General features: G+C 48.6%; 1 protein-coding gene across 5 annotated transcripts in view; it reads right to left on the bottom strand.

The window, feature by feature from the left end:
• SEPTIN9 (septin 9) overlaps nt 1-23,896 on the bottom strand; it is a 440,211-nt gene that overhangs the window by 35,548 nt on the left and 380,767 nt on the right. For all 5 annotated transcript variants that reach the window (XM_075349534.1, XM_075349538.1, XM_075349537.1 and 2 more), the window contains 4 exons: nt 21,507-21,635; nt 19,713-19,794; nt 18,119-18,256; nt 6,675-6,792 (listed from right to left, as the gene is read on the bottom strand). In XM_075349534.1, the coding sequence (XP_075205649.1) occupies nt 6,675-6,792; nt 18,119-18,256; nt 19,713-19,794; nt 21,507-21,635 (467 nt within the window). The remainder of the gene's footprint in view (nt 1-6,674; nt 6,793-18,118; nt 18,257-19,712; nt 19,795-21,506; nt 21,636-23,896) is intronic.

Raw genomic sequence — 23,896 nt, 5'->3', positions numbered from 1 at the left:
GAAGCGTAGGTATGCACTTGATAGTGTTTGGTAAACGTGTGCAGACTCGACCAGGTAGCCGCCTGGCACACTTGCTGAGCCGTAGCCTGATGCCTCAACGCCCAGGACGCACCAACGGCTCTGGTAGAATGGGCCTTCAGTCCAGATGGAATCTGAAGCCCAGCAGAACGGTATGTGTGAAGAATTGGTTCCTTGATCCACCGCGCCAGGGTGGATTTGGAAGCTTGCGATCCCTTATGCTGACCAGCGACTAGGACAAAGAGCGCATCCGAACGGCGTAGAGGCGCCGTGCGAGAAATGTAAATCCTGAGTGCTCTCACCAGGTCCAACAGATGTAAACCCTTTTCAAATTGGTGAACTGGATGCGGACACAAAGATGGCAAAGTGATATCCTGATTGAGATGAAAGGAAGAAACCACCTTGGGAGAAAACTCTGGAATTGGACGCAGTACTACCTTGTCTTGGTGAAATACCAGGAAGGGAGATTTGCAAGATAACGCCGCCAGCTCGGACACTCTTCGAAGAGACGTGACCGCTACAAGAAAAACTACCTTTTGTGAAAGCCGAGAAAGGGGAACCTCTTTCAAAGGCTCGAAAGGCGGCTTTTGAAGAGCAAGGAGAACCTTGTTCAGATCCCAGGGTTCCAATGGCCGTCTGTAAGGAGGAACGATATGACAAACTCCTTGGAGAAACGTGCGTACTTTAGAAAGCTGTGCCAAGCGCTTCTGAAAGAATACGGATAACGCGGAGACTTGACCCTTAAGCGAGCTAAGGGACAAACCTTTTTCCAACCCAGACTGCAGGAAGGAAAGAAAAATTGGCAATGCAAATGGCCAGGGAGAAAACCCTTGAGCCAAGCACCACGCTAAGAATATCTTCCACGTCCTGTGATAGATCTTAGCTGAGGATGGTTTTCTAGCCTGTCTCATTGTGGCAACAACTCCCTGAGATAAACCTGAGGCCGCTAGGATCCAGGACTCAATGGCCACACAGTCAGGTTCAGGGCCGCAGAATTCAGATGGAAAAACGGCCCTTGAGACAGCAGATCTGGACGGTCTGGTAGTGCCCACGGTTGGCCTACCGTGAGATGCCACAGATCCGGGTACCACGACCTTCTTGGCCAATTTGGAGCGACGAGTATGGCTCGCTGGCAGTCGGACTTGATTTTCCGGAGAACTCTGGGTAACAATGCTAGAGGTGGGAACACATAGGGGAGTCGGAATTGCGACCAATCCTGAACCAAGGCGTCTGCCGCCAGCGCTCGGTGATCGTGAGACCGTGCCATGAAAACTGGGACCTTGTTGTTGTGCCGTGACGCCATCAGATCGACGTCCGGCGACCCCCAGCGGCAACAGATCTGTTGAAACACGTCCGGGTGAAGGGACCATTCTCCTGCGTCCATGCCCTGGCGACTGAGAAAGTCTGCTTCCCAGTTTTCCACGCCTGGGATGTGAACTGCAGATATGGTGGACGCTCTGCTTTCCACCCACGTCAAAATCCGCTGGACTTCTTGAAAAGCTTGGCGACTGCGTGTTCCCCCTTGGTGGTTGATGTACGCCACCGCCGTGGAATTGTCCGACTGAATCCGAATCTGCTTGCCTTCCAGCCATTGTTGGAAGGCTCGCAGGGCAAGATAGATTGCTCTGATTTCCAGAACATTGATCTGCAAGGTGGACTCTTCCTGAGTCCACGTCCCCTGAGCCCTGTGGTGGAGAAACACCGCTCCCCACCCTGATAGGCTCGCATCTGTCGTGACCACTGCCCAGGACGGGGGAAGGAACGACTTTCCCTGTGACAATGAGTTGGGGAGAAGCCACCAACGTAGAGAGTCCTTGGCAGTCTGAGAGAGGGAGACAGTCCTGTCGAGGGACGTCGATTTCCCATCCCATTGGCGCAGAATGTCCCATTGGAGAGGGCGCAGATGAAACTGCGCGAACGGGACTGCCTCCATTGCTGCTACCATCTTTCCTAGGAAATGCATGAGGCGCCTCAGTGAGTGCGACTGGCTCTGAAGGAGAGATTGCACTCCAGTCCGTAGCGAGCACTGCTTGTCCAGTGGAAGCCTCACTATCGCTGATAGAGTATGAAACTCCATGCCAAGATAAGTCAGAGATTGGGTCGGGGTTAGATGAGACTTTGGAAAGTTGATAATCCACCCGAAAGTCTGGAGAGTGTCTAGCGCCACCTTCAGACTGTGTTGGCATGCTTCTTGAGAGGATGCCTTTATAAGCAGGTCGTCTAGGTACGGGATGACCGAGTGACCCTGCGAGTGCAGAACAGCTACTACTGCTGCCATGACTTTGGTGAAGACCCGGGGGGCTGTTGCCAGACCGAAGGGTAACGCTACGAACTGTAGGTGCTCGTCGTGTATGACGAAACGTAGGAAACGCTGATGCTCTGGTGCAATCGGCACGTGGAGATACGCATCTTTGATGTCTATTGATGCTAGAAAATCTCCCTGAGACATTGAGGCTATGACGGAGCGTAGGGATTCCATCCGGAACCTCCTGACTTTTACGTGTCTGTTGAGCAACTTCAGATCCAGGACGGGACGATACGATCCGTCCTTTTTTGGGACCACAAACAGATTGGATTAAAAACCGTGACCCTGTTCCTGAAGAGGGACGGAGGTCACCACTCCTTCCGCCTTTAGAGCGGCCACCGCCTGCAACAGAGCATCGGCTCGGTCTGGTGGTGGAGAAGTTCTGAAGAAACGAGTTGGCGGACGAGAACCGAACTCTATCCTGTACCCGTGAGATAGAATATCTCTCACCCAACGGTCTTTGACATTTGCTAGCCAAATGTCGCCAAAGTGGGACAGCCTCCCACCGACCGCGGGTGTGGGCATCGGAGACCGCAAGTCAGGAGGACGTCGTTTTGGCAACGGTTCCTCCGGCTGGTCTTTTTGGGCGTGACTGAGACCTCCAAGAATTTGAACGTCTCTGGTCCTTTTGAGTCTTTTTTGACGAGGCGAATTGGGACCTGCCCTGTCCTCGAAAGGACCGATAACCAGACTGACCCCTCCTCTGTTGGGGCTTGTTTTGTCTGTGTTGCGGTAAGGAAGAGTCCTTACCCTTGGAGTGTTTGATGATTTCATCCAAACGCTCTCCAAACAATCGGTCACGAGAAAAAGGCAAATTGGTTAAGCACTTCTTGGAATGAGAATCTGCTTTCCAATGTCTCAACCACAGAGCCCTACGCAAAACAACTGAGTTGGCTGACGCCACTGCCGTGCGGCTTGTAGCGTCAAGAACAGCATTAATCGCGTACGACGCGAATGCCGCCATTTGCGAGGTCAATGGTGCTACCTGCGGGGCAAATGCACGTGTGACTGAGTCGACTCGCGCAAGCCCGGCCGTGATAGCTTGGAGTGCCCATACGGCCGCAAAAGAAGGCGCTAATGACGCTCCAATCGCTTCATAGATGGATTTCAGCCAGAGCTCCATCTGCCTGTCAGTGGCATCTTTAAGTGCCGCTCCATCTTCAACAGCAACCAAGGATCTGGCTGCAAGCCTGGAAATTGGAGGATCCACTTTTGGACACTGGGTCCAACCCTTGACCACTTCAGAGGGAAAAGGGTAGCGTGTATCTTTAAGTCGTTTAGGAAAACGCCTTTCAGGATAAGCGTGGGGTTTCTGGATTGCGTCTCTGAAGTCAGCGTGGTCCAGAAAAGTGCTTAATGTACGCTTAGGGTATCTGAAATGGATTCTCTCGTGCTGCGAAGCTGACTCCTCTACAGGAGGAGCTGGTGGGGAAATATTCAACATCTTATTGATGTTAAATATAAGATCATTAACTATTGCGTCACCATCTGGTGTATCTAGATTGAGAGCGGTCCCAGGATCAGAATCCTGATCAGTTAAGTCCGCCTCATCACCCATAGATTCATCCCGCTGGGATCCAGACCATTGAGATGAATGTGAGGGCCCGTCATAACGAGCCCGCTTAGGCTGCCCGGGGCCATCGTCCGAGTCAGAGTCTTCACCCTGAGGTGTAGATGCCCGTCCCGGAGCTAGGAGCTGAGGGGGACCAGGGGGCAATACATGCACAGTGTCCGTGGTCTGAAGTACAGGCCTAGCTCGCAATGTGTCAAGAATTTGTGACATAGTGAGAGACATTCTGTCAGCAAAAGCTGCAAACTCAGTTCCTGTCACCTGGACAGCATTCACAGGTGGTACACCCTGGGACACGTCCAGCAGAGGTCCCGACTGTGCAAGCGCCGCAGGGGCCGAGCACTGCACACAATGGGGGTCCGTGGAGCCTGCCGGTAGAAAAGTCCCACATGCGGTGCAGGAAGCATACAATGTCTGTGCCTTGGCACCCTTGCGTTTTACGGGCGACATGCTGCTGGCTCTCTGCATGTGAGAGAGTCTATAGCCAAAGGGCGACCAGCGCTATGCAGTACAAAGTATTTGTAGAAACAAAATACTAAGAATACTACGAGCACAAGAGGGGGTAAGCCCTGAGGGCTGCTTACCGCCCGCTGAACAGCGGGTAAGAGGCTGCAGAATGCCTTGTCTGGGTCTCCCCGGCTCCCCTCTGCAGCTCAGCGTGTCAGCAAGAATGGCTGCCGGCTTCTGTGGAGAGGGGCGGTCCGTGGGAGTTCCCAAACAAAAGTGCGGGAACAGTGTCCCCTCTGTGCTGACTGTGAGGGCTGGAGTATGTAAAAACGACTCCAGCCCTCAGCGCTGATGCACTGGCCAGCGTCCCGCCCCTCTCCTGACTGGCAGGTCTGTGGGCGGGAACGAACGAAAGCAGGCCGCAAAAGCCGGGGACTCGAGTTATCAGCGCGGCCGCCGTAAAAGCGCGGGCCGCGCTGAAGTCCCCGGCGCACCGCAAGTGCCAGCCGCGCCGCTGTTCGAGCGGCCGGCGCGACCGAGTTCTAGACGTGGGCAGCGTCCCGCCCCTCTCCTGACTGGCAGGTCTGGGGGCGGGAACGAAAGGAAGCAGGCCGCAAAAGCCGGGGACTGTAGTTATCAGCGCGGCCGCCGTAAAAGCGCAGGCCGCGCTGAAGTCCCCGGCGCACTACAAGTGCCAGCCGCGCCGCAGTCCCAGCGGCCGGCGCGGCCTATTCCCATAAATGTGCCTGCTTCAGCAAAGCTGAATGAGGCCATGGCACAGGCGCCGCAGCGCTGATGTCCCCCGGCGCACTACAACACCCAGCATGCTGCGGTGTGAGCGCCAGATACACGGGGACACAGAGTACCTTGAGGAAGCAGGGCCATGTCCCTGATGTACTCCGCTCCATCCAGCATCTTCTCCAGGGGCTGTAGATGGAGCACGGTCTCTGTGCCTGGAGACCGGTAAATCCCACTTCACCCAGAGCCCTGTAAAAAGGGATGGGGAAGGAATCAGCATGTGGGCTCCTGCCGCCGTACCCGCAATGGGTACCTCAACCTTACAAACACCTCCGACATAAGTGGGGTGAGAAGGGAGCATGCTGGGAGTCTGTATAGACCCTCTTTTCTTCCATCCGACATAGTCAGCAGCTGCTGCTGACTAAAAACAATGGAGCTATGCGTGCGTGTCTGACCTCCTTGCGCACAAAGCTAAAACTGAGGAATCTGTACTCCTACGGGAGGGTGTATAGCCAGAAGGGGAGGGGCCTTACACTTTTAAGTGTAGTTCTTTGTGCGGCCTCCAGAGGCAGTAGCTATACACCCACTGTCTGGGTCTCCCAATTAGGAGCGAAAAAGAAATAGAGTCTAATGCATCTTACCAGAGAAATCGCTTCTTTCTCCTCCTGGACTGATTTTCCCGTTAGGCTGCTTTCACACATCCGGTTTTAGCAGAGCCAGCCAATCCGGCTCTAAAACCTATGCAACGGATGCGGCGACAAAACCGCATCCTTTGCATAAGTAGTTTACATGCGGCCCATTTTTGCCGGTTGCGGCACGCTACTGAGCGTGCGCAGTGGAAAAAAACGGTGCGGTGTTTGCCGCAGGACGCCGCATGCGGCATCCATAGGCCTGCATTGCAAATCGCGCCGCATCGGCCGTTTTTTTTGCCGGACAAAAAAAAACGTGCCAGGCAACGTTCCATCCGGCCGCCGCATCGGCTAAATCTGCTGCATGCTGCAAAAACCAGACGGAACGCAAGCCCATGCGGCACAATACGGCACTAATGTAAGTCTACGCAAAAAAAAAACGCAACCGGCGGCAAAAAAAAAGCAAAAAACTTGCGTTTTTTTCTGCAGAGCGCCGTATTGTGCCGCACAGCAAAAAACAGATGTGTGAAAGCAGCCTTACTGAGATAGGAGGTGACAGTTTCTGCTCTAACTTCTATGGAGAACTCTGCGTCTGCCTCTAACGCCTTCCTCTGCATAGAACTTTATGAGCACCAACTGTCATCAACAGTTTCAATAATGGAAAAACGTGTCGTCACTGAATAAAGGTTTTATCCATGAATTGGAAAAGAAAGAAATCCAGTAAGAGAGCAAAAAGTAAATTTGTCTGATAAGATATATTACAAAGTTTCTTATTTTCAGGTGTACCATTGATTTATGAAATAAAAACAAAAGGTTGCACTTCTAGATTTATATCATAGCCGGCTGTGGGGCAAGTCTGGAAGGGGTTAATGGAGCGGCACCAGACTTGCACCCAATGGTTTTTGGCCTTCACAGTATGCACAATGACTACCTGGTGGAAGTCATCATGGAGGATAGAAACACTTACTCTCTGCTTGAAATAATCCCTCTCTTCTAGGGTTAGGGTGTCCGCTTTCGCAATGACTGGCACAATATTCACCACCTTACTGAGACGTCTCATGAACTCCACGTCCAGAGGCCGGAGACTGGAAAACAACAGTAAAAACAGAATTAATAAAGCTTCTCAACCCATAAAAGTCACAGAAAGTAGAACAGTCTTGTGGGGACGAGATAAAATCAACCCGTGCAGCTCTACAAAACTATTTCTCTCCTAAATATGCCCTTAGGCACCAATTCATCTAGCTGTAAAGGAGCCAAATGGTAACCCTTCTTACAGCGGAACCAAATGCTATTGTTCTTCATCTTCGGAAAGATCAAGAAATAATGCCATTGATGGAAGATTAGGCAATTTATATATAGGGGAAAGAAGGTGAAACTCCGCTATGCGAAAGGCAGCTTCAGAAACCACTTCCTAATTAACTCATGTGCTGCTTGAATACATTTTTATACCACAATATATGTTATACACACACCTCTTTCATGGGACAGCACTGAAGATATGAGACTTTAGGCTATGTGCGCACTAGAAAAGTGATTTTTCTCAAGAAAATTTCTTGAGAAACTTCTGGGAGTTGAAGATTACTGCACCTGCGGTAAAAAAACGCACTAAAACTGCGGGGAAAACGCATGCGTTTTTGCCGCGGTTTTTCCGCAGGTTGGTCCCTGCGGTCTTTTTATGCTGTAACTGCAATAATATAGATAAATCGATAGACAGATAATGGATAAAGGGAAAGATGGATAGATGAATAGATAGATAATAGATGAGAAAGACCTATATAATGGCCCACCTCCCTGCATTTTCTAAGCTGGCACCCTTTAGTGACTTTCATGTGGCACTAAAGGGTGCCTAGCCTTGTATTTAGCCATAAAATAAATAATTAAAAAAAAAAAATAATAATGTGAGGTCCCCCCATCTTTTGTAGCCATCTAGGGTAAAGCAGACAGCTGCAGCCTGCAGACCACAGCTGGCAGCTTCACCTTGGCTGGTAATCCAAAACAGAGGGCACCCCACGCTGTTATTTTACATTAAATAAATAATTTAAAACAAAAAACGTGGGGTCCCCCCCAAATTGGATCACCAGCCAAGGTAAAGCGGACAGCTGGGGTTGGATATTCTCAGACTAGGGAGGTCCATGGTTATTGGACACTCCCCCAGCCTAAAAATAGCAGGTTGCAGCCACCCCAGAAGTGGCGCATCCATTAGACGTGCCAATCCTGGTGCTTCGCCCCAACTCATCCCATTGCCCTGGTGCGGTGGCAAACGGGGTAATATATGGGGTTGATGCCAGATGTGTAATGTCACCTGGCATCAGGCCCTGGGGTTAGTGATGTCACGCATCTATCAGATACCCGACATCACTAACCCAGTCAGTAATAAATAAAAAAAAATAGACAACAAAAAAAAGTTTTATTTGAAAAAAACACTCCCCAAAACATTCCCTCTTTCACCAATTTATTGACAAGAACAATCAAATCTGGGTCCGGCGTAAACCAATAAGGGGGTGCCACGGCGACCCATACCATAGTCACTGTCCCAGTCAATGAACAGAATGTTCTCCATTGGCTGGGAGAGCAATGCAGTGACTTGAGCTAACATCAATAGGTCAGCCCAGGTCACTGCAGGGCATGACAAGCGCTGCCATCAGGAGGTTAGATGAAATCATTACCTGCTGTGACGATCTCCTGCACTGGTGACGTCAGCGCTTTCACTGCCTTCTATGCCCGCCGCGTTCTCAGCAGTATCGCGAGAGCCCGTGACGTCACCGCTAGTGACAGTCTCGGGCCACGGGCATAGACTGCAGTGACGTCAGGAGGCAGGAGATAGTCACCGCAGGTAATGATCTCATCTCACCTCCTGACAGCAGCGCTCGGCATCCCCGCGGCTGCACGCACTGCAGGGTGACAAGCTGCTGACACTGCGGGCAGACACTGACACTGCAGGGTGGGCAGCTCTGCTGGAGCGGGACACAGACTGCACAGGCACCTGGAGGTCACACACAAACACACACACATACAAATAGTATAAAATTAGGAGAACAAGGCAGGTACTACATTATTAGTCAGAAACAGACCCATCTGGGAGGGGAATATGTTCCTAAAGGTCCATTTATACTACGCATTTATTGTGAACGATCATTCCAAGGAACACTCTATCCACAATAATCTTGAAGTGTAAACAGGACACCACTCACCCAACTGAAAATCCAAACCACTCATTCATCATCAGGTAAAATGATAAATTATTTGCAAAAAAACATCAAATGTTCTGGGGGCAGCTCATAATCTTGTGAAAACAGAACTTGCACTGCCGAGAACAATGACAGATTATGCACACAGACCTAAAGCGTGCTCTGCATGTGTAAACAGGCCAAATACTTTCCAAATCGGTGGTTGTTTAAAGCCGAATAAACTTGTCTAGTGTAAATGGATATTTAGTAGCCCACCTCTGCACTCTGAAACGTGTATAAATTGGTGCAGATGTAATAAAGAGCTGCTCCCAGTATCCAGTATCATATCTCTAATGCCAGCAGCTGAAAACCCAGAGACCTAACGCTACACTCCAATGTCAAGAATGGCAAATGCGACTTGCATTTTATAGGTGCTACAAGAGGATCAGGGGCAGAAATCTGAGGCAGATACTCATATTCAGCCTCAGATATGTCATTAATGTGAATTTCCTTTGGTATGGCCATTTTAAGAAGTCCTCTCCATTATAATCATGTGCCACGAAGTCCTCAGTAGAGATGAGTGGTCGTGTTGAAGGTTGGTTCAGCGGCTTCAGATGCTCGTGTGAGTGGTTAGCAAATGTAAAGCACCTGAACGCTTTTTTTTGTGTTATTTTTTGTAAAGTCCGCGTTCAGTACGAAAATCGAATTTTACTTTGCTCATTAACATTCCTTAACTCTCCACTCACCAACCGATTGCTCACTGAGGTCAGTATGGGACAGTTTGTTGATGCATCAACAGGCAAAGATGCAACACATTTATTGAAGAGGCCTAAACTTGGTGTAGTCTACGCCACTGCTTTTTTTTTTTCTGTCTTAATAGGACGATGTTAAAGGGAACCTGTCAGGAGGCTTTTACTAACTAGTGGTATGGCAGAATAAGTCGAAAAATAATAAAAGCTTTGCAAAAACCCAATGTGAATAAGGTAAAGAGGATAACTCTGGCATCCACAATTGAATACAATGAAAAAAAATAAATAAATTAAGTCCCTCTAAAAGTTTAAAGACAAACGTAAAACACTTTGCCTACGCGTTTCAAGTGGTGTAGTGGCCATTATAGACAAACCTGATCCTATACAACAACATATAAAATCAAAATTAAACAGCCTTAAAGTAAGGTAGTGACTCAAAAGAGAACGTCATGTAAAAAAAAAAAAAAAAAAAAAATAAAAAAAATGCTCCTAACCTGCAGGTATGGGGTTAATCTGCAGGTTAATAGCATTCTGATGACATGTGGCAGGCGCTCTGAGAGCCCTGCTGCTGGGAGGAAATTAACTTTATCCCTCCCAGCAGGTTTTCAGTCATTGGGGCACAGCCGCTGCAGTTGGTCAGCGCTCTGCATTGTAAATGGCGGTTGTAACAGCACCCCTGGCACGGACAGTCAGCTCTGTAGTGATGCAATGCTGAGCTGACTGTCAGTTAATGCCGGGGGTGCGGTTACAGTCGCCACTCACTATGCAGAGTGCTAACCAAAACTGCTCCGGCCAAGCTCCTATGCCTGACAAACTGAAAAGAGGAATAAATTTTGTTTCTTGCAGCCAAAAGGGCTCTCAGGTCAGTGGACGCACAGCGTCAGAACACTATTAACCTGCAGTTTAACCCCATAAATGCAGGTTAATAGTGTTTCTTTACTTGACAGGTTCCCTTTAAGCCCTTCAGCCCCCGGGCACTTTCAGTTTTTGTTTTTTGCTCCTTTTCTTCCGAGAGCCGTAACTTTTGTGTTTTTCCGTCAATCTTGCCATATGAGGGCTTGTTTTTTGCGGGACGAGTTGTACTTTTAAATGAAACCATAGCTTTTACCATATATTGTACTGGAAAACCGCAAACAACATTCCAAGTGTGGAAAAACTGCAAAAAAAGTGTGATCGCACAATAGTTTTTGGGATGTTTTATTCACCGTGTTCACTATATGGTAAAACTGATGTATCTACTTGATGCCTCAGGTCAGTGCGAGTTTGTAGACACCAAACATGTATAGATTTACTTGCATCTAAGGGGTTAAAAAAAATTCACAAGTTTTCCAATAAAAATGGCGCACGTTTTGTGCCATTTTCCAATACATGTAGCGTTCTCATTTTTCGAGATCTATGGCTCAGTGACGGCTTATTTTTTGCGTCTCGAGCTAACATTTTTAATGGTACCATTTTTGCGCAGATGCTACGTTTTGATCACCTGTTATTACATTTTGTGTGAAACATGCGGCGACCAAAAAACGTGATTTTGACGGTTGGAATTTTTTTACCACTACGCCGTTTACCAATCAGATTAATTTATTTTATATTTTGATAGATCGGGCATTTCTGAACGCGGCGATACCAAATATGGGTATATTTATTTATTTTTTAACCCCTTAATTTTCAATGGGGTGAAAAGGGGGGTGATTTGAACTTTTAGGTTTTTGGTTTTTTTTTAAAACATTTTTTTTCACTTTTTTTTTATTTTACTAGTCCCCCTAGGGGGCTATAGCGATCAGCAATCCGATCGCTCTTATCTATCTGCTGATCACAGCTATACAGCTTTAAACAGCAGATACAGTCACTTCCTGTTTCATTCGGCTCCAGGCCGGGTGAAAACGAAAGTGAAACTTCGTAGCTGCAGGCGTCATCACATGACCCTGTGCTACGATGGCAACCACCGAAAGTCACGTGATCACTCACGTGACTTCCGGTGGGGGCGGCGGTAAGTAAAAAAACATGGCTGCGCGCATATAGATCTCGCTGCCAGACTTTGGCAGCGAGATTTAAGGGATAAATGTTGTGAGTGGAAGAGATTCCACTCGCAACAGGCAGGCACACATGTCAGCTGTTGAAAACAGCTAAGTGTGCAGACCGCCGCCTGCCCGCGGCAGGGGCGGGGCTTAACGGGACACGCTCCATGACGGATAGATCCGTCCAAGGTCGTGAAGGGGTTAATTTCACGTCTAAAAAAAGAAGCCGAGTATATGTTGGTACTTGCCCTATCCTACATGCCTTTCCAAAGGGTCACAAGAATAAGTGTCCTCCACCGTTACGTCCCATTTAAAATTTGCACCACTTTCAGGAGGCATTGATAATTTACTACAACCTTTGGTATTAGGCACTTCTAGTCATATATGGGTTTCAAAATAATTGTTACAAATGATGGCTTCCCCTACATGGACTCGAGCGTGCCCTGGATTACTAGCGATCTGGTGTTATACTCTCATTCTTCATGGAAAAACATTAGAATCATTGTTTCTCTATGTACACAGGTACACATCCTATTCCAAAATTTCTTATAAAATCGTTCAATTGTAACTCATGTGGTCTGATGGAGTGCCAATCATGTCATTTCCAGCATATCGGGTGTACTACCCGAAAATTAAAAATTAGAATATCTGAACATATAAATGGAGCATAACCCAGAACCAAACTCCGAACTCTACACGTTTTCTTTCTAATGCATCTCGCCATTTTCTAGAAAAACATGCAGGTGATCTCTCACCTGACAGTATATGGGATTGAGAAGGTTCAAAGTCCACGTAAAGGAGGAGACTGGACAGGTCTATTTAGCTTGCGAGGCATATTGGAAATTATGTATGGAGACTCGAGCTCCAAGCAGGTTACAATTATAGAATTGATTGGTTATACTTCTATTAATTTCTCATTATTGAACAAAAAGAAAGAAAAAAAAAATATATTATAGACATCATATTTCCAATATATCAATGCATTAACCCATTTAATACAAACTAATCAAATGAAGCCTTTAGTTTGGGAGGAGATATGGGAAGTTACTGATCGGACTGTATAAGAGGCTCATTCTCACTGTTAGGCCACCTTCCCATGTCCAGGCAAAAAAAACGTTTTCCACGGTCAGTTGTGACGTTGTGTCACAGTGTATGGCATCAGTGTGCTAGCGGTGTGACATCCGTGTAGTACACTGACAGCATGACCTTGAATACTTATCTGTCTCACACTTGCTATGGGGTCCACGGTCAGTGCAGTGAATATTCATAAGCATAATGAGCGGGCTCAGAAGCAACAGCAGCACCGTAGACCGGTAAGTGTAAAAAATCTTATTTTTAAGTGGCAGGTATTTTCTCTGATACATGTCACATGGATAACATCAGCGCGACACCTGTGCTGCCAGCAGAAAACATGTCATCGCGTGGAGCACACAGACATGCGTGTGCACCACATGGAATGGACACACGGTCCGTATGAAAAGACAGACGTGTGCACAAACCCATTGAACTTAATGGGTCTACGTCAGGTATGTGGAGAAACAGACATCACACGTACCGGACGAGTGAAGGGGGCCTTATAGTGTTATTACTAAAAGCACTACATGGCCTTCAAACGCGTAAGATTGTGTATCAATTTGTCTTTGAAACTTTAGAATTAGTCAAATGTTTTAGTTTTTTTTCTCAAGTCTGGATGCTGGCATTATCCTTTTTACCATACGCACATCCTGGGAACCACCCCGCATCTTTGTCAGGGCACGGTACCCGAGAAGCTGCCATTGTCACCTCTAAGTGGTGAGCTGATGAACTTTGGCATTTCTAATAAGCCATATATGCCAGTTCTGAAAGCTTTGAAGCCACATATAAGTAAGCCTAGAAGTGCATTTGAGGCGTATTGATGTACCCGGAATACATGGACACTGCCACAACGCATTTCCAGCCTGATATGCATTCTTCAAAACATGATTTGTACAGATGAAACAGATCTCCCTGAATATAGCAACTGATAATAGCAATGAGACTGAAACTAGACTTTATACAACACTTGATTTCAAAGCCACTTTATAGAATCCGCAGCACGAATGTTAAAGGAAATGCACACAAGGATGGTGGATCCAGGGAACAGTCTGCGTGGACACATGGTAGAGACAGACACATTAGCAAAATGCCAGCTATGGAAATACATGGTAGGCTCAAAACACAGCCAAGAAATCACAATGCGCCTAATGTAATCCCATACACAGCAAACACGCAGAGCAAGAGCTTACATTACAGATTTATGTGCTCCAAGAACACGTCTCACTGTACAATAACCTAGTAAATTATAGCAGTGTATACAGACTCAGATAGCGCTATACCAGTTATATAAGCCATATATCTATGTCTGCTGCATTCCTACATCCGGGAGAGCCCACAGCAGTGTGCGTGCTGCATTCCTACATCTGGGGGAGCCCACAGCAGTGTGCGTGCTGCATTCCTATATCTGGGGGAGCCCACAGCAGTGTGCGTGCTGCATTCCTACATCCGGGAGAGCCCACAGCAGTGTGCGTGCTGCATTCCTACATTAGGGAGAGCCCACAGCAGTGTGCATGCTGCATTCCTACATCCGGGAGAGCCCACAGCAGTGTGCATGCTGCATTCCTACATCCGGGAGAGCCCACAGCAGTGTGCATGCTGCATTCCTACATCCGGGAGAGCCCACAGCAGTGTGCATGCTGCATTCCTACATCTGGGGGAGCCCACAGCAGTGTGCATGCTGCATTGCTACATCTGGAGAGCGCACAGCAGTGTGCATGCTGCATTGCTACATCTGGGGGAGCCCACAGCAGTGTGCATGCTGCATTCCTACATCCGGGAGAGCCCACAGCAGTGTGCATGCTGCATTCCTATATCTGGGGGAGCCCACAGCAGTGTGCATGCTGCATTCCTATATCCGGGAGAACCCACAGCAGTGTGCATGCTGCATTCCTATATCTGGAGAGCCCACAGCAGTGTGCATGCTGCATTCCTACATCTGGGAGAGCCCATAGCAGTGTGCATGCTGCATTCCTATATCTGGGAGAGCCCACAGCAGTGTGCATGCTGCATTCCTATATCCGGGAGAACCCACAGCAGTGTGCATGCTGCATTCCTACATCTGGGGGAGCCCACAGCAGTGTGCATGCTGCATTCCTATATCCGGGAGAACCCACAGCAGTGTGCATGCTGCATTCCTATATCTGGAGAGCCCACAGCAGTGTGCATGCTGCATTCCTATATCTGGGAGAGCCCATAGCAGTGTGCATGCTGCATTCCTATATCTGGGAGAGCCCATAGCAGTGTGCATGCTGCATTCCTATATCTGGGAGAGCCCATAGCAGTGTGCATGCTGCATTCCTATATCTGGGAGAGCCCACAGCAGTGTGCATGCTGCATTCCTATATCCGGGAGAACCCACAGCAGTGTGCATGCTGCATTCCTATATCCGGGAGAGCCCACAGCAGTGTGCGTGCTGCATTCCTATATCTGGGAGAGCCCACAGCAGTGTGCATGCTGCATTCCTATATCCGGGGGAGCCCACAGCAGTGTGCATGCTGCATTCCTACATCTGGGGGAGCCCACAGCAGTGTGCATGCTGCATTCCTACATCCGGGAGAGCTCACAGCAGTGTGCATGCTGCATTCCTACATCTGGGGGAGCCCACAGCAGTGTGCATGCTGCATTCCTATATCCGGGAGAACCCACAGCAGTGTGCATGCTGCATTCCTATATCCGGGAGAACCCACAGCAGTGTGCATGCTGCATTCCTATATCCGGGAGAGCCCACAGCAGTGTGCGTGCTGCATTCCTATATCTGGGAGAGCCCACAGCAGTGTGCATGCTGCATTCCTACATCTGGAGAGCCCACAGCAGTGTGCATGCTGCATTCCTACATCTGGGGGAGCCCACAGCAGTGTGCATGCTGCATTCCTACATCTGGAGAGCCCACAGCAGTGTGCATGCTGCATTCCTACATCTGGAGAGCCCACAGCAGTGTGCATGCTGCATTCCTACATCTGGAGAGCCCACAGCAGTGTGCATGCTGCATTCCTACATCTGGAGAGCCCACAGCAGTGTGCATGCTGCATTCCTACATCTGGGGGAGCCCACAGCAGTGTGCATGCTGCATTCCTACATCTGGAGAGCCCACAGCAGTGTGCATGCTGCTTCCTATATCCGGGAGAGCCCACAGCAGTGTGCATGCTGCATTCCTATATCTGGGGGAGCCCACAGCAGTGTGCATGCTGCATTCCTACATCCGGGAGAGCCCACAGCAGTGTGCATGCTGCATTCCTATATCTGGGAGAGCCCACAGCAGTGTGCATGCTGCATTCCTACATCTGGGAGAGCCCACAGCAGTGTGCATGCTGCATTCCTACATCTGGGAGAGCCCACAGCAGTGTGCATGCTGCATTCCTACATCCGGGAGAGCCCACAGCAGTGTGCATGCTGCATTCCTACATCCGGGGGAGCCCACAGCAGTGTGCATGCTGCATTCCTACATCCGGGAGAGCTCACAGCAGTGTGCATGCTGCATTCCTATATCCGGGAGAGCCCACAGCAGTGTGCATGCTGCATTCCTACATCCGGGGGAGCCCACAGCAGTGTGCATGCTGCATTCCTATATCCGGGAGAGCCCACAGCAGTGTGCATGCTGCATTCCTATATCCGGGAGAACCCACAGCAGTGTGCATGCTGCATTCCTATATCTGGGAGAGCCCACAGCAGTGTGCATGCTGCATTCCTACATCCGGGGGAGCCCACAGCAGTGTGCATGCTGCATTCCTATATCTGGGAGAACCCACAGCAGTGTGCATGCTGCATTCCTATATCCGGGAGAGCCCACAGCAGTGTGCATGCTGCATTCCTATATCCGGGAGAGCCCACAGCAGTGTGCATGCTGCATTCCTATATCTGGGAGAGCGCACAGCAGTGTGCATGCTGCATTCCTATATCCGGGAGAGCGCACAGCAGTGTGCATGCTGCATTCCTACATCCGGGAGAGCCCACAGCAGTGTGCATGCTGCATTCCTATATCCGGGAGAGCGCACAGCAGTGTGCATGCTGCATTCCTATATCCGGGAGAGCCCACAGCAGTGTGCATGCTGCATTCCTATATCCGGGAGAGCGCACAGCAGTGTGCATGCTGCATTCCTATATCCGGGAGAGCGCACAGCAGTGTGCATGCTGCATTCCTATATCCGGGAGAGCCCACAGCAGTGTGCATGCTGCATTCCTATATCCGGGAGAGCGCACAGCAGTGTGCATGCTGCATTCCTATATCCGGGAGAGCGCACAGCAGTGTGCATGCTGCATTCCTATATCCGGGAGAACCCACAGCAGTGTGCATGCTGCATTCCTATATCCGGGAGAACCCACAGCAGTGTGCATGCTGCATTCCTATATCTGGGAGAGCCCACAGCAGTGTGCATGCTGCATTCCTACATCCGGGGGAGCCCACAGCAGTGTGCATGCTGCATTCCTATATCTGGGAGAACCCACAGCAGTGTGCATGCTGCATTCCTATATCCGGGAGAACCCACAGCAGTGTGCATGCTGCATTCCTACATCTGGGGGAGCCCACAGCAGTGTGCATGCTGCATTCCTATATCCGGGAGAGCCCACAGCAGTGTGCATGCTGCATTCCTATATCCGGGAGAGCCCACAGCAGTGTGCATGCTGCATTCCTATATCCGGGAGAGCCCACAGCAGTGTGCATGCTGCATTCCTATATCCGGGAGAGCCCACAGCAGTGTGCATGCTGCATTCCTATATCCGGGAGAGCGCACAGCAGTGTGCATGCTGCATTCCTACATCCGGGAGAGCCCACAGCAGTGTGCATGCTGCATTCCTATATCCGGGAGAGCGCACAGCAGTGTGCATGCTGCATTCCTATATCCGGGAGAGCCCACAGCAGTGTGCATGCTGCATTGCTATATCCGGGAGAGCGCACAGCAGTGTGCATGCTGCATTCCTATATCCGGGAGAGCGCACAGCAGTGTGCATGCTGCATTCCTATATCCGGGAGAGCGCACAGCAGTGTGCATGCTGCATTCCTATATCCGGGAGAGCGCACAGCAGTGTGCATGCTGCATTCCTATATCCGGGAGAGCCCACAGCAGTGTGCATGCTGCATTCCTATATCCGGGAGAGCCCACAGCAGTGTGCATGCTGCATTCCTATATCTGGGAGAACCCACAGCAGTGTGCATGCTGCATTTGTATATCTGAAGAGAGCTCACAACAGTGTCCATCATGGACAGCCTAATTCAAGAGTAATGTCCTGTGTCCATGAATCAATATTTGCACTGTACAGTCTATATACCCTCTCCCCTTGACTTTTTCTCATTATGGTCATTTTCACCTATTATTGGATGGTCAGTTAATATCCATTCATTGTGATCTACTGAAGAAAAGGACCTCCATACTCCTTCCTAGTTTAGGGATGAAGGCATCAGTCACTTACGAGTGCCCTGTTGCAGGGATGAAGTATATACAGCAATGGACCCGGGAATCAGGAATCCGCTTCTTGCGATTGATGTTCAGTTCTTCTTGTAGATACTTCTCGTATTGGTCATTTATGAACTTCATTATGGGCAGCCAGCTATCAGAGGAAGGGAACAGTTTAGCTACAGTGCAGATTATATACATCAACAATCACTAACACTTCTGCTTCAACGTCAAAGGATGGCAGCAAAAGGAGATAAACCCGATCAACAACCGCTGGCCAGCTCAGAATTACTATGTAGTGTTCTGAAGCTCCATCCTGTTACTCTAAAAATCCAAGCTGCATTCACAATTCTGTTAGTCTCATGGCACAAGCCTTATACATTGAGTAGTCTTGATTGTAAATTATAAAGGGGTACTCCCATCCCCAAGATTCTATCCCAATATGTAGTAGGTGTAATAATATTAACAATTACATCTAATTATAATATAGTTCTCCTGATTAGCTGTCCCGTCCCTCATGTGCAGGGCATTGCAATACCTTGGGTATCCATGGTTACAACCACTAGCATCTAAGGCTAGGTTCACACTTCCGTTGTTTTGCATCAGTCACAATCCGAAGCATTGAGGAATTACGGTATCCTGCAAAATATTTTGCAGGAATCCAGTTTTTCCCCATAGACTTCTATTAGTGACGGATTGCGACTGATGATGCGTTGCATCCGCTGCGTCGCGGTCAGTCTGTTTTTAACTGACCGCCGGGCGGGAGCAACACAGCCTGTAATGTTTTTTGAGCAGCGCAATCCGTAGGATTTCTCTGCGCATGCTCTCTCTGACTCCCTGCCCCCGTAACCAGGATACACATCGGGTAACCAAGCAATGCGCTTTGGTTAGTTACCCGATATTTACAGTGGTTACGTGTGCAGGGAGCCAGCACTAAGCAGTGTACACTGGTAACCAAGGTAAATATCGGGTAACCAAGCAAAGTGCTTTGCTTTTAGTTACCCGATATTTACCCTGGATACGTGTGCAAGGAGGCCGACACTTCCCCACTCAGCTCCGCCCCTTCCCGCACTCCGCATGTGTACACACTCTCACACACACACACACACTTGTCCCCAGCCCTGCAGTCCCCACGGCACTGACGTCCTCAGCGCCACGGCCCCGCTCTGCTCCGCCCCCTCGCGCTCCGCCCCCCTCACACAACTGAGTCAGACAATGATTTCTGTTCTTTGTCATCCATTGTACAACGCATCAGTCACATGCGTCAAGCAACGCATGTGACTGATGCAAAACAACGGAAATGTGAACCTAGCCTTACTGGTCATAACATGGATACCTAATGCCCTGCACACGAGGTAAGAGACATGGTTATATGAGAAGAACTATATTACATTTCTAATGGGAGGTATTTGCAAAAAATATTATTATTACACTTACTGCGGTAAATATTAGGATAGGATCTTTGAAGAATTAAGAATGCAGCTCTGGACTTTGGCAGACTGGTGAACAATATTAGATAAGCACACCAGAGTAATGGCAGCTTAGTTTTACCTTTTATGTAGATTATTTTGAAACATGGGATTTACATGAAAAATTATTTAGCCCATTACCAGTTTTCGTTATTTATGTGGTCCCCAAATCCGGGAGTATCAATAACGGTAAGTTTCATCCGCACTCCTTTCTCTTCAATGTCTAAAAGAAAATCAAAAACGTATATAAATTTAGGATTAGGTTTATATGTGCAATATTACAAAGGGGCTGACTTGAGCAGAAGGCGTTAAAGACAGGGTACATTTGCCTCATCATCATCATCTCACCCACACTATTTCACAGTATCACCCTAGCCTAATGTGACGCCCTGGCCTATCAGGTCGTCACAGGGTATTGTGCAATCTGCCCTTCTGCAGGATATCCACCTCCTCCTTGGTTACGGGTCCCTGACCTTTGGTGTTGCTAAGAACAGGCTAATCAAAACCCAAGGAACACTCTGCACCACACCCAGACACATCAATGGCTAACCTGAAGGGAATAGGGTCACCCACTTGGAGGCGGGGGGTTGGTTAAGGGGAGGTCAGGTGTGTTAGGAGACAGTCAGTTGAGGAGTGACTCAAGAGGAGAGGTCTCAAGTGAGTTGTTGAGGAGTGACTCAAGAGGAGAGGTCTCAAGTGAGTTGTTGAGGAGTGACTCAAGAGAGTTGTTGAGGAGTGACTCAAGAGGAGAGGTCAGGAGCTGGGCTCCTTGGTATACTAGGTGGCAGATGTTGGTCTGGGCCTGGTAGGAGCTGGACCACGGTTGCAGGGGATCGTGACATGGGGCACGGACTGTTCAGGAGAACAGCCTGGGGCCTTGTGCAATCACCGGGCAGGGGTCAGGGCACAACGGGGTACGTGTACCCTAGGCAGGGAAGTAGCTTCAGGCGTCCTGGTAATTTATTTAACCAACGAGGACGGAGCCTTCAAGATCCGTTCTCCACCGGCTCCAAAACCGGGCTACTAGCACAACGAGGGGAATAGGACTTTCCCACTACATAGTCCAGAAAATCCCAAGCGTGAACCCTGAGAGCAAGCTTACCCATTTAGCCACAATGGGGAGCGGGACCCGATTAGTTTTATGCTAAAGGGACCAGTTAGAAGAAAAGGTGCCAAGGAAAAGGTCACAGACTAAGGCCATGTGCCCACGGGAGCTTTTTGCTGCGGAGTTTGCCGCGGAAAACCTGCGGATTTTTCTGGATTTTCCAGATAAATCCGCAGGTTCTAGCATGTACAGGCACTCCCCATGTTACCCTCAGCCGCACCTAACTGCATGTCAATTATTCATGCGGATTTACTTGCGGAGATCCCGGCCCTCCGCTATGGAGATAGAGGCCGGGACGTCCTCAGGTAAATCGTGTGAAAGTCCGCATGTTTCCCGCAGCTATTCCGCTGGAAACTCGCAGCTAAAAATAGCTGCGGATGCCGGCGGGCAGCTGCGGGAAACATGCGGCCGTACCTGCGAATATATCCGCGGGTACGAGCGTCCCGTGGGCACATGGCCTAACAGGCAACGACAACGGGCATGGGATCCAGGCGTGCTCCCTCTCAGCGGCAGCGGTGTCCAGAACTTTGGTTTACTACAGTTGTCGGTGTCAGCGTTATTGAACTGAGTGAGTACACAAGTGACCTTTACCGTCCCAACGGCACCTCCCCATCGCCTTCATCGATTCCCGGGGCATACCCCTACCCGTGGAGGGGTTAAACGCCTGGCTGCCCACACCATCACCACCGGGTACTCCCAATCGAACCACCGCGGATCCGGATCAGAGAGGCAGGATGCCGACGCGGGGGCGACACAATAGTGCACCATCTCCTCCAAAACAACCTTACATTGTTTTTCAGGAACCCCATTACCCACAGTCCAAACCTCACCATGAGTGATACTTTTAATTTCTATAGTTTTGGGGATTCGTTCCTCGGCTGTAGGTTGCACTGATTTCCTGCTGACCTTGGATTTGAAGAGAGTGTTTATTAATGTGGACTTTCCTAGCCCACTCTGACCTGGGAAAATGACAAAAATATATAGAATTATTAGTACATTTACCAAACCACCACATTGACATTTATTATTTATTTTTTTTTTTTTACATACAAGCAAACTATATCTCCAAAAGAGAAATTTAAATTCCATCAGAAAAACACAGAAAAAGCTGTTGTGGGGCAACCCCAACTGGATAACACAAGCTAATCATAAATGATATGAACAGAGAAACTTGAGCAAAATGCTGAATAATAATCAATTTTTATTTAGAAAATCTAAAAGTGCAAAAATTACACAAAGTTAAGAACATAAGATGGTGGTAAGGAAGGAAAACGGGAGACATAATAAAACCATTATCGGGTAAAGACTAAGGTAATGCCGTGGTAAAAAACGCTCATATATGATGCCCATCAGTATTTGTAAAAAAAGAGTGCCAGGTAAATAGCTGGACATTCCAAAACAGAAATATGTTAAATAGCAGAAGTTTGCCCTATGGTGTAAGTAACCATACAACACACTAAGGGATCAAAGGGATGTACCCAGAGTTAAGTTATATATCTGGCATAAGCGAGAAATAAAGTGCAAAGTGCAAGAGCATTACCAAAGTCCGGTGGTGGAGGGGAGCCCGACGTAGGTTTCACGGCGTCTAGCAGATTGCTGGCCTCTTCATCATGGGAGAACGTAGAGGGTGAATACCCTCATACTCTACGTTCCCCCATGATGTCTGTACCAGATAATGGTTTTATTATGTCCCCCGTTCTCCTTGCTTACCACCATCTTATGTGCTTAACTTTGTGGAATGTTTGCACTATGCACTTTTAGATTTTCTAAATAAAAATTGATCATTATTCAGCATTTTGCTCAAGTTTCTCTGTTCATATCATATATCTCCAAAAGGTAGAAAAGGCAAAATCATGAATGAATGAATGAATGAATGAATGAATGAATGTATGTATGTAGTGGGTACTGCTTTCAGTCCCAGGAAAATGTCAACTTGTCTTTCTATTTCATGAGTTCTTCCCAGTTCCAGGCCCTGCTGACTGAACCAGCTCTCTCCCCCCTCTCCAGGCAGGAAGTCCCAGGAGAATTTAAAGAGCAGAAATGAATGTAAGTAAACCAATAGTGCACTGTATCTGTCATTGAGAAAAACTTCTTTATGCTAATGCGACCATAGAAAATATGCCTACAGCTCGGTACAGCTAAAAAGAAGTAAATTATGTTAACCTGAAAGCCCAGCTGCCATATCAACCCCTATTACCCCAGTATTGTTTCCCTGGAATAGCCGAGAGACATGCAGCTGTAATCAGTTCAATTAAATACCATCAGTCATTGGCATAAAAATGGATAAACTGCAGAGATCAGAGCTCTCTCCAATGGCTGCAGTTACAGGAAGATGTCAATTGTATGACACAGCTAGCATCTGCTGGTTACAGAATGTCCTTCGGCCACTCCATACACTAAAGGCCGCTTTGCATGCTACGAGATCGCTAAAGCAATCTCGTTAGGGTCACTGAATATGTGACGGACATCCGGCCGCTTTAGCGATCTCGTTGTGTGTGACTCCTAGGAGCGATTTTGCATCGTCGCAAAAACGTTCAAAATCGCTCATCGTTGACATGGGGGTCCCTTCCCAAATATCGTTGCTGCTGCAGTAACTATGTTGTTTGTCGTTCCTGCGGCAGCACACATCAGGCAGGATGACAATTGTGACAATGCAGGAACGAGAAACCGTCCACCGGAAAAGGAGGAAGGAAGGAGGTGGGTGGGATGTTACGTCCCGCTCATCTCCGCCCCTCCGCTTCTATTGGGAGGTGGTTCAGTGACGCTGCTGTGATATCGCTGTGACGCTGAACGAACCACCCCCTTAGAAAGGAGGGGGTTCGCCGGTCACAGCGACGTCGCAGAGCAGGTATGTGCGTGTGACGCTGCCATAGTGATAATGTTCGCTACGGCAGTGATCACCACTTATCGGACATACAACGGGGGCGGGTGCTATCGCGCTCGGCATCGCTAGCATCGGCTAGCGATGTCGCAGTGTGTAAAGCCCGCTTTACTCACTACGTAAAACATACTATTACATCGGGAAGGGACTAAGATCTATAGCAGTGATCTCACATCAGAAGACACAAATGCACATTGGGAACTCAGAATGTAGCGCTTCGGGCAGTTTGACAGTCATGTTTTTTCTAATGCGTAGCTAGATAGTGATCATTTTGGCTTTCCTCTGTTCATTTGCAGCTGTTTGTCATTTGGTTAATAAGCTTCTGAGAAACTGAAGGTC

This window comes from Anomaloglossus baeobatrachus, chromosome 5, assembly GCF_048569485.1.
Source record: "Anomaloglossus baeobatrachus isolate aAnoBae1 chromosome 5, aAnoBae1.hap1, whole genome shotgun sequence".
Classification (NCBI taxonomy): Eukaryota; Metazoa; Chordata; class Amphibia; order Anura; family Aromobatidae; genus Anomaloglossus; species Anomaloglossus baeobatrachus.
The sequence above is the reverse complement of the archived record's forward strand: the minus strand, read 5'-3'. Positions and strand labels throughout refer to the sequence as shown.